Source organism: Schistocerca cancellata, chromosome 5 (assembly GCF_023864275.1).
Source record: "Schistocerca cancellata isolate TAMUIC-IGC-003103 chromosome 5, iqSchCanc2.1, whole genome shotgun sequence".
Taxonomy (NCBI): domain Eukaryota; kingdom Metazoa; phylum Arthropoda; class Insecta; order Orthoptera; family Acrididae; genus Schistocerca; species Schistocerca cancellata.
In genome coordinates, this window is record NC_064630.1 from 579,654,614 (window position 1) to 579,670,954 (window position 16,341).

The 16,341-nt window shown below is 40.6% G+C and overlaps 1 protein-coding gene across 1 annotated transcript in view; it reads right to left on the minus strand.

Moving 5' to 3' along the window:
- The window catches only part of LOC126187930 (pre-mRNA-processing factor 6), a 75,218-nt gene extending 65,271 nt beyond the window's left edge, over positions 1-9,947 (minus strand). Inside the window, exons 1-3 of the mRNA XM_049929292.1 lie at positions 9,720-9,947; positions 9,478-9,537; positions 4,244-4,343 (exon numbers count right to left, since the gene is read on the minus strand). Of these exons, the coding sequence (XP_049785249.1) occupies positions 4,244-4,343; positions 9,478-9,537; positions 9,720-9,814 (255 nt within the window). The 5' untranslated portion in view covers positions 9,815-9,947. The remainder of the gene's footprint in view (positions 1-4,243; positions 4,344-9,477; positions 9,538-9,719) is intronic.
- Positions 9,948-16,341: the final 6,394 nt, after the last annotated feature.

The window sequence follows — 16,341 nt, forward strand, 5'->3', positions numbered from 1 at the left end:
GTTTTAGGTAGGGTGGCAGGTGATCGGCGTGAAAGGAAGTGCTCCATCGCAGCGAGGCCCTGGACGTGCGGGATATTTGTGTATAAGGAAGTGGCATCAATGGTTACAAGGATGGTTTCTGGGGGTAACGGATTGGGTAAGGATTCCAGGTGTTCGAGAAAGTGGTTGGTGTCTTTGATGAAGGATGGGAGACTGCATGTAATGGGTTGAAGGTGTTGATCTACGTAGGCAGAGATACGTTCTGTGGGGGCTTGGTAACCAGCTACAATGGGGCGGCCGGGATGATTGGGTTTGTGAATTTTAGGAAGAAGGTAGAAGGTAGGGGTGCGGGGTATCGGTGGGGTCAGGAGGTTGATGGAGTCAGGTGAAAGGTTTTGTAGGGGGCCTAAGGTTCTGAGGATTCCTTGAAGCTCTGCCTGGACATCAGGAATGGGATTACCTTGGCAAACTTTGTATGTGGTGTTGTCTGAAAGCTGACGCAGTCCCTCAGCCACATACTCCCGACGATCAAGTACCACGGTCGTGGAGCCCTTGTCCGCCGGAAGAATGACGATGGACCGGTCAGCCTTCAGATCACGGATAGCCTGGGCTTCAGCAGTGGTGATGTTGGGAGTAGGATTAAGGTTTTTAAAGAAGGATTGAGAGGCAAGGCTGGAAGTCAGAAATTCCTGGAAGGTTTGGAGAGGGGGATTTTGAGGAAGATTAGGTGGGTCCCGCTGTGACGGAGAATGGATAGTTTTTTGAGGTGAAGGGTGGCATGCTGTTCTAAACTATCCAATCTCCTGGTTTCCCACCTCCGGAAAGGCAACTCACTCACCCTTCACAACCTTTCCAGCAAACCTCAACCACCTCTCATTGCACACAAACCCAGTCTCTCCCATCTACTCAATCTCCCACTTCCAGCTCCACTCCCTCCAAAACCTCAAAATTCCGATCAACACGATCTGGCACCACAACACCCTAATTCAGTAGTTAACCTTTCCTCCAAACCTCTCTCCCAATCCGAAACCTCTGTCCTATCCAAAGGCCTCACCTTCAGCCCCACTCCCAGATTCAACCAAACAGCCCTCGTCAAAGATTTACTGTCCTACACTCGTACTCTCTGCTGGAAGTATCACTTTGCCACGAAGAAAAATGATCCTAATCCTACCCCTAATGATCCAACTCCCCAAGACACTATCCAAATTGAACCCTGCCTGGAACAGTTCCGTCCTCCCTCACAGCGGGACCCACCTCCTCTTCCTCAAAATCACCCTCTCCAAACCTTCCAGGAATTTCTGACTTCCAGCCTTGCCTCTCAATCCTTCTTAAAAAACCTTAATCCTACTCCCAACATCACCACTGCTGAAGCCCAGGCTATCCGTGATCTGAAGGCTGACCGGTCCATCGTCATTCTTCCGGCGGACAAGGGCTCCACGACCGTGGTACTTGATCGTCGGGAGTATGTGGCTGAGGGACTGCGTCAGCTTTCAGACAACACCACATACAAAGTTTGCCAAGGTAATCCCATTCCTGATGTCCAGGCAGAGCTTCAAGGAATCCTCAGAACCTTAGGCCCCCTACAAAACCTTTCACCTGACTCCATCAACCTCCTGACCCCACCGATACCCCGCACCCCTACCTTCTACCTTCTTCCTAAAATTCACAAACCCAATCATCCCGGCCGCCCCATTGTAGCTGGTTACCAAGCCCCCACAGAACGTATCTCTGCCTACGTAGATCAACACCTTCAACCCATTACATGCAGTCTCCCATCCTTCATCAAAGACACCAACCACTTTCTCGAACACCTGGAATCCTTACCCAATCCGTTACCCCCAGAAACCATCCTTGTAACCATTGATGCCACTTCCTTATACACAAATATCCCGCACGTCCAGGGCCTCGCTGCGATGGAGCACTTCCTTTCACGCCGATCACCTGCCACCCTACCTAAAACCTCTTTCCTCATTACCTTAGCCAGCTTCATCCTGACCCACAACTTCTTCACTTTTGAAAACCAGACATACCAACAATTAAAGGGAACAGCCATGGGTACCAGGATGGCCCCCTCGTACGCCAACCTATTCATGGGTCGCTTAGAGGAAGCCTTCTTGGTTACCCAGGCCTGCCAACCCAAAGTTTGGTACAGATTTATTGATGACATCTTCATGATCTGGACTCACAGTGAAGAAGAACTCCAGAATTTCCTCTCCAACCTCAACTCCTTTGGTTCCATCAGATTCACCTGGTCCTACTCCAAATCCCATGCCACTTTCCTTGATGTTGACCTTCACCTGTCCAATGGCCAGCTTCACACGTCCGTCCACATCAAACCCACCAACAAGCAACAGTACCTCCATTACGACAGCTGCCACCCATTCCACATCAAACGGTCCCTTCCCTACAGCCTAGGTCTTCGTGGCAAACGAATCTGCTCCAGTCCGGAATCCCTGAAGCATTACACCAACAACCTGACAACAGCTTTCGCATCCCGCAACTACCCTCCCGACCTGGTACAGAAGCAAATAATCAGAGCCACTTCCTCATCCTCTCAAACCCAGAACCTCCCACGGAAGAACCACAAAAGTGCCCCACTTGTGACAGGATACTTTCCGGGACTGGATCAGATTCTGAATGTGGCTCTCCAGCAGGGATACGACTTCCTCAAATCCTGCCCTGAAATGAGATCCATCCTTCATGAAATCCTCCCCACTCCACCAAGAGTGTCTTTCCGCCGTCCACCTAACCTTCGTAACCTCTTAGTTCATCCCTATGAAATCCCCAAACCACCTTCCCTACCCTCTGGCTCCTACCCTTGTAACCGCCCCTGGTGTAAAACCTGTCCCATGCACCCTCCCACCACCACCTACTCCAGTCCTGTAACCCGGAAGGTGTACACAATCAAAGGCAGAGCCACGTGTGAAAGCACCCATGTGATCTACCAACTGACCTGCCTACACTGTGATGCATTCTATGTGGGAATGACCAGCAACAAACTGTCCATTCGCATGAATGGACACAGGCAGACAGTGTTTGTTGGTAATGAGGATCACCCTGTGGCTAAACATGCCTTGGTGCACGACCAGCACATCTTGGCGCAGTGTTACACCGTCCGGGTTATCTGGATACTTCCTACTAACACCAACCTATCCGAACTCCGGAGATGGGAACTTGCTCTTCAATATATCCTCTCTTCCCGTTATCCACCAGGCCTCAATCTCCGCTAATTTCAAGTTGCCGCCACTCATACCTCACCTGTCATTCAACAACATCTTTGCCTCTGCACTTCTGCCTCGACTGACATCTCTGCCCAAACTCTTTGTCTTTAAATATGTCTGCTTGTGTCTGTATATGTGTGGATGGATATGTGTGTGTGTGCGAGTATATACCCGTCCTTTTTTCCCCCTAAGGTAAGTCTTTCCGCTCCCGGGACTGGAATGACTCCTTACCCTCTCCCTTAAAACCCACATCCTTTCGTCTGTCCCTCTCCTTCCCTCTTTCCTGATGAGGCAACAGTTTGTTGTGAAAGCTTGAATTTTGTGTGTATGTTTGTGTTCGTTTGTGTGTCTGTCGACCTGCCAGCACTTTCATTTGGTAAGTCACATTATCTTTGTTTTTAAGTATATATATATATATATATATATATATATATATATATACACACAAAGACAAAGAGTTTGTCTTTAAATATGTCTGCTTGTGTCTGTATATGTGTGGATATATATATATATATATATATATATATATATATATATATATAATAGAAGGAAACATTCCATGAAGGAAAAATATACCTAAAAACAAAGATGATTTGACTTACCAAATGAAAGTGCTGGCAGGTCGACAGACACACAAACGAACACAAACACACACACAAAATTCAAGCTTTCGCAACAAACTGTTGCCTCTTAGTCCCCGCATGTTCCACCAGGCAGTGCTGATTCTACTTTAAACTCCACATCAGTTCAGCCTCCCAAAACAAGGGACTATTCTTAAGGAATATGCATGATAATTTTGGTAGCAACTTTTCATTTACAGAGACACGGTATGCTTTAAAGTCCATAAATAAATACCATCTGCAGAATAATTTGGCGAAAGCTGGTAAGTCATGGACACAATACAACAACAGATTCTTCTTTAAATAATAACCTAAAAGCTTTTTTTGAACAGAATTAGCTTCGTGCATTATTAAAAAAGTAATGCAAGATCAGTATCACAATTCATTGCTATGAACAAAATCAAAATTCAGACCTCTACTTACCTCATCATAATTGGAATCATTTAAATCCTCATCATCATCTTCTTCTTCCTCTTTCTGATGCCCTTTTTTTCTTTTACTAGGTGGAGCGTGCCGATCATCTCTGCAAAATATATGGCACATTATTCAGTGCATCTCCATCTCCCTCCAGAAAGAGAAGACAATTTCACACATCACTAAAGTTCTTTTAAAAAAAAAAAAAAATAATCTTGTTTTTCACCTCCTCCCATCTGACACTTAATCATCTAATCAACACTCATACAGAGTGAAGGAAAGCTCAATTTTCATAAAATCTTTTTGCACCAATGCAGCCATAATACTGTCCCGACAATAGGCTTTTTGTGTTAAAAGCATCTTAAGAAATCATTTTAAAGAAATCCAGATGGGGAAAAAATGTACATGCAGGACACTTTTCTACCAGAAACATTTTACTTGTGCAATGATTAGCAAAAAGTGTTACAAAAATAATTACATTGATTGATTCATGTGTGCATTTATATGGCACAACCCTTAATTTTGTAACAAGCAAGTTAAATGACAGTGAACACTAAAGTACACCACCTAATTCGAAAGGTTATTTCCATGTCACGGTAAGCTGGATGTGCAATTGCTCTGTGTTACTACTGATCAACTTCTGTTGAAGAACAGCAGTCAGCTGCAAAATGTACGAATCCCTGAAAACAGTGTCTCTGCTAAAACACGATTTTAATTGAGATGTGATTCCATAAAACCAGTATCATGTCAATATTTTACCATGTATTCTACTTCAAACTGTTTTGCACATTATAAGACATAAATGTTTTTAGTGGGGATTGTGACTGAATTAGATGCGACTGAGGTTCATTCTAAACTGTATCTCTGCCTTCATTTTCGGATAAAAGCAAAAAGGGGGTCTTTGTTCAATTTCTTGTACAGTGAGTAGCTTGTATGATTTATTTGTTATCAATACTATATAAGAAACTTGCAAGAAACAAATGAAAAAAGCTATGTGAGATATATAACAACTGAAAAGGAAAGGTACAACAAGCCTTTGTGACAAGCCAGTTTCGAATTACTTAATTTCATATTTGATACAAAGAGTAAATAATGTTATACACCAAATAAATAATAGAAAATACAAAGGGTACTTAATAAAGACAACAATAAAAATAACAGCAATAGTAATAGCAATAATACTAATAATAATGTCTATGCAAGATATTGTTTTCAGATTACTAGTAAATGGAAAGACTGATGGGCACTACTATGACATTTGCCTGGAATAATGTGGTAAAACTGGAAAATTCAAGATGGAACAATCAAGTATTAATCCTGCCTGCTTTTAGCAAAAATAAATTTTCTAGGTCTTTAACTTTATAAAGTTTTGATCAGCTGGGACAGATATTGTTGCAGCCAATACAAACTGTGACATTTCTGTGGAGAATTAATTGCTCAAAAGCTAAAACACTTGACAAAATCCAAGAAGAGAACTCAAAAAGCTTGGTATTCCAATTCCGAAGAAGAGCACGAATGTTTAGTAATCTTACAGGGTGGAAGATAGCAAGCTGTGTTATGGAATAATGGATTCCTTACAAAATACTAGTGTATTTAAGTTACATACGTAATGTATTTATGTAATTTTATTATTCTGATCCACAGTGATGGACTTGAATCAAGGCTTATTTTGCTACAATATAAATTTTACATCAGGGTTTGTAATAAAAGATAAATGTCCGTTATAAATTATCTTTGAATATGGTGAAGAAGTTAGTTTAATATTAAATAAAATTGATTGTAAAACTATTTTTTTTTTCCTGGCAATGTGCATCTTGACATTAATCACTGGTTTGCAGTCTTGCAGAGACTTAATTGTGAATCAACGTGGCACTTCCAGATTGCAGAACCTGGCCTGTGCATTTTGAGAGTCTTATAGGTGCAGATGGTGGAACCTGATTGATGGTAGCTAACAATATTCCTGTTATTTGAGTGAGGCCCAATGTGCATGAGAATATCACAAAATAATCAGTGGCTTTGTACAGTTTGACATCTCTGACTTCATACTGGAGTACAATGTATAATTTCTGCTGTTCTTGAGAAGGACCAGTGTGTTTGTTGTCAGGGACATTTTGTGTGTCTACAACGTGGTTTGGATCATGCCCAGTTAATTCTTAATGGCTTCCATCGAATCAGTAGGGAAAATACTAAATTAAATCAAACAAATGAAATATTAAAAGTAACTTTGCAAGTTTTTCAAATCTAAACTGTCAACACTGGTGAAAAGGTAAGTTCACAATCCATTTGTATCTCACTTTAGACTTACGACAGTTGAAAATTGGCTTTTAAATTGAGAAACATGAAGTAATCAACAGTTGCTCAGAAAGCAGTGGAGAGAGGCAAGTTGGATAACTACTAGGAGAGAGAGAGAAAAAAAAAACAAAAATCAGGATGCAGGCACGAGTGGTAGACGTAATATTATTTTAATGCATATTAAAAGCAGAAACAGAGATGGACAGGTCACGTAGCCAGGAAGATGGTGGGAGACGGACAAGAAAGTTCGGGTCGACAGAAGCGTCCGATCCCACGCGTCGCTTTTGACCCGTGACGTAAGGGTGTTGTCGGGTGTGACGTCATGACGGCGCGGAGTTTGGTTTGAGTGTGGCTGTCTCCAGTTCCGTTTTATCTTGTTTTGTTTACTTTTCTGATCTATTCGTTCTATCTCGTGAGATTTCTTTTTAATTTAAAAACGCTTATTACTTATTTTAATTATGTTTCCTCCAATTTCTGTTTTAGTTTATTATATTTATCTTTCTGATCTGTTCGTTCTATCCCGTGAGATTTTTTTTTTTTTAAGACAAAAAACACTAATCAGCTATTGAAGCATCTTTATCTTCTATGGGTTGCAGGGGTTACGACCCCTGGGGAGGTGGGTGGGTATTCATGTATGGCTGCCTTCACTTACACGTTGTAGCTACGCAAGGCATCTAAATTTGTTTATATTTAGTTTGCCCCCCCCCCACCCAAAACACCCCATTTCCCGTGCTTGTCCCGTTAGTGTCATTAGGCTTCTTGTGGAAAGTGTGTGTGTTTGTTTTTGTTTCCGCCAAATTTGTGACGTCATGGGTCAAAGCAGACGGGCGGGATCGGACGCTTCCGTATTTCCGAAAGTTCTTCACTGGATTCAATCACAACGAAGAAGACTGTGACAACACCAAATGAAAGGTGGGTATATGAGATCAGAAAAAAAGAAAAACTGAAATTAACATGACTGCATACAGCTGAAGACCATAATTCATGGAAAGTCTAGAGAAGGCCTTCATCCAAAGGGATGTCAAATGCAGGATGATTAAATACAGGGAGTAAAAGGCTATTTACAATTTGTACAGAAACCAGATGGCAGTTACAGGAGTTGAGGGGCCTGGGAAGGGAAGCAGTGGTTGGGAAGGGAGTGAGGCAGGGTTGTAGCCTATCCCCATGTTATTCAATCTGTATATTGAGCAAGCAGTGAAGGAAGCAAAAGAAAAATTCGGAGTAGGAATTAAAATCCACGAAGAAGAAATAAAAACTTTGAGGTTCGCCGATGACATTGTAATTCTGTCAGAGACAGCAAAGAACTTGGAAGAGCAGTTGAATGGAATGGATAGTGTCTTGAAAGGAGGATATAAGATGAACATAAACATAAGCAAAATGAGGATAATGGAATGTAGTCGAATTAAGTTGGGTGATGCTGAGGGAATTAGATTAGGAAATGAGACACTTAAAGTAGTAAAGGAGTTTTGCTATTTGGGGAGCAAAATAATTGATGATGGTCGAAGTAGAGAGGATATAAAATGTAGACTGGCAATGGCAAGGAAAACGTTTCTGAAGAAGAGAAATTTGTTAACATCGAGTATAGATTTAAGTGTCAGGAAGTCGTTTCTGAAAGTATTTGTACGGAGTGCAGCCATGTATGGAAGTGAAACGTGGACGATAAATATTTTAGACACGAAGAGAATAGAAACTTTCAAAATGTGGTGCTATAGAAGAATGCTAAAGATTAGATGGGTAGATCACATAACTAATGAGGAGGTCCTGAACAGAATTAGAGAGAAGAGAAATTTGTGGCACAACTTGACTAGAAGAAGGGATCGGTTGGTAGGACATATTCTGAGGCATCAAAGGATTACCAAACTTGTATTGGAGAGCAGTGTGGAGGGCAAAATTCGTAGAGGGAGACCAAGAGATGAATATACTAAACAGATTCAGAAGGATGTAGGTTGCAGATGGTGGGAGATGAAGAAGCTTGCACAGGATAGAGTAGCATGGAGAGCTGCATCAAACCAGTCTCTGGACTGAAGACCACAACAACAACAATGAAGTTTTCTGCTACCATCCATCAGTATACATAGGATAATCTCAGGAACTGCTGTATAGGCTTTGACCTTGTTTTAACCAACAGATACACTAGTACACAAGGAAGATTTTAATTAATAAATATTTCATACAAATTGTCTGAATTATGATGAATGAAGGTTGAGTTGTGAAAACGATTCCACTGCCACCTAGAGAACAGCTGGAACAATTCAAGACAGCAGCACTGTCTGGAGGATGCAGCAAGCAGGATCTGATTTGAATCTGGTGTGGTGGTCTAGTGGTACACTGTGTGGCTGGAAAGCAAGAGGATGTGGGATCAAATTATACCACAATCATATTATTTTCACTCTGTCTTTCACGTTGGATGAGGAAATACTTATTTCAAAACATGACAAAAACTTCAGACTGCCAATTGCTGCTTTCCTAAGATTAGCAATCGCAATCCCACTCTTAATTCACTGTGATTTGAACAACAGGCAGTGAGTTACGCAACATTGAAGTATAAAACTTTGAAATATAAAAATTGCTAAAAAATTTATGATGGACCCACTCTCTAATGTTAACCCTATATTAAAACAAGCCAGCCAGCTGATGACGAAATACATCTTCACATACAAATGCTGAAGCAAAGGTGGTGGTGGCTTATGAATCGTGTCTGGTAGTACATATGTTTCAATAAGTTTATACTTGGTATTATCAATAGTTTCATGACAGTATTAGCTAGTTTCTAGGAGTAGAATATTTAAGTACTTCAACCGCTTCATGAAATAAATCATATAGGCATAACATTATGGAAGTAGAGGCACTGTTATAACCATATACGTACAATGAGCAAGAATCCAAGACGTGTAGACAATGTTGTGTGTTATATACTTAGGTGAACGTATGGAATCTGTGATATTACTTACGACACATCATTTGCATCACGGGCAGGACCGATATCAGAACGTGTCGTGAAGCCAGTTGCACTGAAATCAGAAAAACGGGTTTCTATATAGCCTATTAAAGCACCACCGACATACGGTTTGAGTCACTACATTAAAGAGTGCTGCAAACAGAATTTAAAGATTGCAGTTAATCTTCCAAACAATTTAGCTTCGCGTGATTATATATCAATTCCATAACCATAAATCAAAAGAAAATAACTCACCCTCGTCCAACACCAGCAACATATCCAAGAGGAGCAGGTACACCCATAAAATGTTTCTTATTTCGGTTCACCAACGCTGCTGGTGGAACTGCCATTGTGCTATGTTTAATTTAAGTCAAACTACGGTAAACTGTTTACACGATAAACTGATGTAAACAAATTCTATAATGTTTTTGTTAGGTTAGCCACACAATAACAAATCTATCAACAAAGATACAGCTACAAACACTGATCGACCAAAGACATACATTACAATCTCTGTGAGATCGACGAACCTTACTGCAAAGTCGACAACTAGCCATCGACCAACACCACCACTAGACGGATATGCCTTGGTGCTGTTTTATCAACCCACAGAAAGTACAGAAAAATAAGTTTATGTTTCTAAATAACAAAACATAAAAATTTTAATGGGGACTGAAGCTTTTTACTAATGTCTATGCAGTTCTTTGTTTAATTGTCAAAAGGCTTGTTGTTGTTGTGGTCTTTAGTCAAGAAACTGGTTTGATGCAGCTCTCCATGCTACTCTATCCTTTAGAAGCTTCTTTATCTCCAAGTAATCACTGCAACCTACATCCTTCGGAACCCACATAGTGTATTCATGTCTTGGTCTCCCTCTACCATTTTTACCCTTCACGCTGGCCTCCAGTACTAAATTGGTGGTCCCTTAATGCCATACAACATGTCCTACCAACCGATCCCTTCTTCTACTGAAGTTGTGTCACAAATTCCTCTTCTCCCCAATTCTGTTCAGTACCTCCTCATTAGTTACGTGAGCTACGCATCTAATCTTCGACATTCTTCTGTAACACCACATTTCGAAAGCTTCTATTCACTTCTTGTCTAAACTATTTATTGTTCATGTTTCAATTCCGTACATAGCTACACTCCATACTAATACTTTCAGAAAAGACTTCCTGACACTTGAATCTAGACTTACGACCATCAAAACTATCACATTAGCCGTCCCATCACGTCACAACACGTCCCGTCTCGTCAAAACCTTCAGCAACGCATTTCAAATGGTGGCATTCACATTGGCCATCCCCACCCCTCACGTCATGTCATGTCATGTCATGTCACGGAACCGTCGAGGTCTCTCAGCAAGAAATTCTTTGGTTGAATAGTCTTCAGTACAAAAATGAAAAAAAGTAAATAAATAAAAGGAAGTTTTGATGGTTGATGTTATTCGTCCATCATTGATCATGTGACCCCCAAACTCATTTCCTCCTGATTCATGGCCATGTGCATATTTACATATTTCATTTCTTCGTGGTTTTCGTGGTTAATATCAGTTGGTTGTTGTTCGTTATTTGTTATAAATTGTTTAGTTTATTTAATAATTTTGTTTAAATTTAAGAATTTAATGGGCACCGTGAGGTAGCAGTCTGAATTGTACGACATGAGCATACTAAATTACTTGCTGTTTACTACATTTAAAAAATGGACTTTTATACATACCAGTACCGTATTTAATATTTTACAATGAAACTGACTGCAGTATGGTTGCAACTTGAACTCAAAGAAGCACAATGGGTAGGGTCAGATTGATTAGTAAGTGGTATTTATTTTAATGTTGTCAGGCATTTGTAGTGCTTCATAAGGAAATGGAAGAAATCCTTCAGACACTGTATGCAATTCATTTGAATATGTGTTTATGGCAGGTTTATTTATTCTTAAGTAGCTCTCTGGATTGTATTAGAACAAATAAGCCCTCGGTCACAAATATTAAGTCAAAATTGACCAGGTTTCGACGCTACAATGAGCGTTGTCTTCAGCAGAACCGTAGCAGCTATGTTCAAAGTCTCTGGATTGTGTTTGAAACAGTTTTGCAAGCACCAGTAGTCAATGTTTATGTGGTTTTACTAGCTAACTCAAGTACAGATAAGGGATTTGAACTATTAAAAGCCAAATACAAGATATAAAGAAAACCTGTAACTCTTTAAGGAAAAGGAACTGAGGGAGATATGACTATAGCACAGAAAGTTGAGGAGATCCAAGCCTGTTGAGATCACGTGACTTGTATTGGCTTGGCATTCATTAATGTAACAGATAATGTGAATACATTTTGACATGACCTTGCGATGATATGATGCCGTGATGGTCAGTGTGAATAGGCCTTAACTGAGAAACCTAACAGTCCACTCAATTCATTGTACATTTATTTCTGTTGTCTTGCAATTATAAGATTTGTATAAACACATTGGAGTTAAGTCAGTACGGTTGGTGTAACTCAAAAGACGATGATGTTCACATTTGCTGTTGTGGTTTTCAGTCTGAGCACTGATTTGTTGCAGCTCTCCATTATCCTGTGCAGCCCTCTTCATATCTGCATAATTTCTGCAATGCATATCCTTCTGAACCTGCTTACTGTTTGTGAGCCTTGGCCTCCCTCCATAATTTTTTCTCTCATACTTCTTCTGCTTACCAATTGACGATCCCTTGATGCCTCAAGAAGCATCCATTTTACAATAAATTTGTTTTTTTCTCATTTCCATTCACCAAGTGGAATAGTTCTGTCATGTCTGGCTCTCCTAAGCATCTCAGCAGTTCTGTGGGAATTTCGTCTACTCCAAGGATCTTGTTTCTAATTAGATCTTTCAGTGCTCTGTCAAATTCTTCTCTCAGTATCATATCGCCCATCTCATCATCACCCACATCTTGTTCTCTTTCTATAATATTGTTCTCAAGTTTGTTTATCATATTCAGAGGCTCTGCATTTTTTGTGCACCTTTCAGCTTTCCATTCTTTGTTTAGTACGGTTTGCTACTGAGCTCTTAATACTCATACAGCTGCTTCTCTTTTCTTTGAAGATCTCTTTAATTTTCCTAGAGGCAGCATCTACAATCAGGCATGTTTCTGCACCCATGCATTTGTCTGTAGCCATTCTTGCATAACCATTTTGCATTTTCTGTCAGTCTGTCTTTTATAGATGTCTGTATTTCATTTCGCGCATTTCATGTGTTGCAGCTTTATATTTACTCCTTTCGTAAATTAAATTCAATATCTTCTGTGAGTTCCAAGAATTTCTAGCAGGCATTATCTTTTTACCAATACAATCCTCTGCTGTCTTCACTACTCCACCTCTGAAAGATATCCATTAGTTTTCTATTGTATTCGTTTCCTGTTTTTCACTCCAACATTGCCTAGTGCTTTCTTTGAAACTCTCGACAGTCCCTGGTTCCTTCAATTTATCCAGGCTGTATCTCCTTAATTTCCTACCTTTCTCCAGTTTTAATCTGCTGTTCATAACCAATAAACTGCGATCAGAGTCCATATCTGCTCTTTTTCCTATTTTTTAATGTCTTGCAGTTTAATATCTGATTTCGAACTTTCTGTCTTAACATTATATAATGAATGTCAAACCTTCCAGTGTCCCCAAGTCTCTTCCACATGAACAGCTATCTGTCATGTCTCTTAAACCAAGTGAAGCAGTGATTAAATTATGCTCTGTGTAAAATGCTATCAAGTGGCTTCCTCTTTTATTCCTTTCCCTCAGTAAATTTCCTCCTCCTATGTTCCCTACTATTCCTTTCATTACTCTCGAATTTCAACCACATCTCACAATTGCTTCATCTCCCTTAACTGCCCAAATAATTTCCTTCTTATCACATATTCTTTCAGTCTCTTTATCATATGCTAAACTAAAAACATCACATATAAACTTGTATTACTGTGTTGGCTTTATGCCTACCTCAGTTAAAATACTGCATTCACTACACTGTTTATCCACTTTCTTATTTTCTTATTCATTATCAGGCCTACTCCTGCATTACACTTTATTTATTTTGTGTTGATAAGCCTACACCGACCTGATCAAAAGTCCTGTCATTCCTGTTGCCACACTTCATTAATTCCCACTATGTCAAACTTCAACCTATTCAATCCTTTTTGAAACACTCTAACCTAGCTACTCGGTTAAGGGATCTAACCTTATATGCTCTGACCCATAGAATGTGTGCAAATTTATGTACATATACATATAAATAGCAATAATAATAATGAAGGGTACATAAATAAAGGGATTCATAGAAATAAATTATTTTCAATTAATACCCAAATTTTGGATTTTTATAGTTTCTTTCCTTTGAGTCCGTTTAATGTGGACTTACTTTTGATGTCCTTGGTTATATTCATCCTCTTCTGCCATGAATATTTATCTGCTGACCATGTCTGTAACAGTTCTTAATCAAGCTTCTTCTTCTGAAGGTAGGCCACTTGTGAAACTGTCATTGAGATGATGCGCTGGAGAAAAGAAAACTTTCGTGGTTTTGTGCAAATAATAATTATTATTCAAACAACACAAATGGCTACCACACACATTTTACAAAAATATGTCTTCTCCACTCAAGAACTAAAGACAGAGACTTTCCATTAAAAAAAAAAAAAAAAGAGAATGCAATTTATTATCATTTGCTATCCACCTTCCAGCATAGCAAAATATATATTTATCGGCGCTTACAGCGGCAGCGCTAATGATATCATCATTGGTTTTAAATTTTTGTTGTAGCTTGTTGAGGCTTTTCCTTACGTACCTATACAATTGCCCTCACACTGTGAGGTGACATGCAATGGAGGCGCACAGTGTTTTGTATACACTAGTACTGCTTATATTTATGTTTGTGCCGAAGGGGGTACAATGACCTTTATTTGACGGCTTATTTCTCTTTGTACACTACTGGCCATTAAAATTGCTACACCAAGAAGAAATGCAGATGATAAACGGATAGTCATTGGACAAATATATTATACTAGAACTGACATGTGATTACATTTTCGCGCAATTTGGGTGTATAGATCCTGAGAAATCAGTACTCAGTACAACCACCTCTGGCCATAATAATGGCCTTGATACGCTGGGGCATTGAGTCAAACAGAGCTTGGATGCAGTGTACAGGTACAGCTGCCCATGCAGCTTCAACACAATACCACAGTTCATCAAGAGTAGTGACTGGCGTATTGTGATGAGCCAGTTCCTCGGCCACCATTGACCAGACGTTTTCAGTTGGTAAGAGCTCTGGAGAATGTACTGGCCAGGGCAGCAGTCGAACATTTTCTGTATCCAGAAAGGCCCATACAGAACCTGCAACATGCGGTCGTGTATTATCCTGCTGAAATGTAGGGTTTCCCAGGGATCGAATGAGGGGTAGAGCCACGGCTCATAATACATCTGAAAGTAACCTCCACTGTTCAAAGTGCTGTCAATGCGAAAAGAGGTGATCGAGACATGTAACCAGTGGCACCCCATACCATCACGCCGGGTGATACGCCAATATGGCGATGACAAATACATGCTTCCAATGTGCGTTCACCACGATGTCGCCAAACACTGATGCGACCATCATGATGCTGTAAACAGAACCTGGATTCATCCAGAAAAATGACGTTTTACCATTCGTGCACCCAGGTTCGTTGTTGAGTACACCATCGCAGGCGCTCCTGTCTGTGATGCAGCATGAAGGGTAGCCGCTGCCATGGTCTCCGAGCTGATAGTCCATACTGCTGCGGACGTCGTCGAACTGTTTGTGCAGATGGTTGTTGTCTTGGAAACGTCTCCATCTGTTGACTCAGGGATCGAGACGTGGCTGCACGATCCGTTACAGCCATGCGGATATGATGCCTGTTATCTCGACTGCTAGTGATACTAGGCCGTTGGGATCCAGCACGGCGATCCGTATTACCCTCCGGAACCCACTGATTCCATATTCTGCTAACAGTCATTGGATCTCGACCAACGCGAGCAGCAATGTCGCGATAAGACAAACCGCAATCGCGATAGGCTACAATCGGACCTTTATCAAAGTCGGAAACGTGATGGTACGCATTTCTCCTCTTTACACGAGGCATCACAACAACGTTTCACCAGGCAACGCCGGTCAACTGCTGTTTGTGTATGAGAAATCGGTTGGAAACTTTCCTCATGTCAGCACGTTGTAGGTGTCGCCATCAGTGCCAACCTTGTGTGAATGCTCGAAAAAGCTAATCATTAGCATATCACAGCATCTTCTTCCTGTCGGTTAAATTTCGAGTCTGTAGCACGTCATCTTTGTGGTGTACCAATTTTAATGGCCAGTAGTGTATTTTTGTGTTGAATATGTCAGCTTGTTTTGATTACACATTATCTTACAGGAAAACATACAACTTACATATGGAATGATAATTTACCAAGTATTTACATGAGGGATCTCCAAGAGCGGTTACTTGTGTCTTTGGCAACATTACTAGTTCTGTGCACATGCGCACTAAATATGTTTGTTGACTGCGCAAGAACCATTAAATGTTCCACATGTTATTGGGCACAGTCGTTCCCGCTTCCACTCGCACTTTCACTCTGAGTGCTGCACTATCCGTCGAGTAATTTGCTGTGGCGTGGTCTTCCATTGTGAGTGCGGTGCATGTGCGTTTATTCTCCAAGAACCGATGCTGCTGCAGATAATTCACCTTTGATACGGCCCGGGAAGGATCTTCTCCATCGTATCAACATTTTCAGTGGGTTGAAACTGCACATCAGCATCCGGTGACAAGGTAAGTGATGCTTGCACAGTTGTAGTTTGCTGATAAATATATCAGACGCTGCGTAGCATGACATTACCATAATTGACTCGTTGCACTATTGCACAAG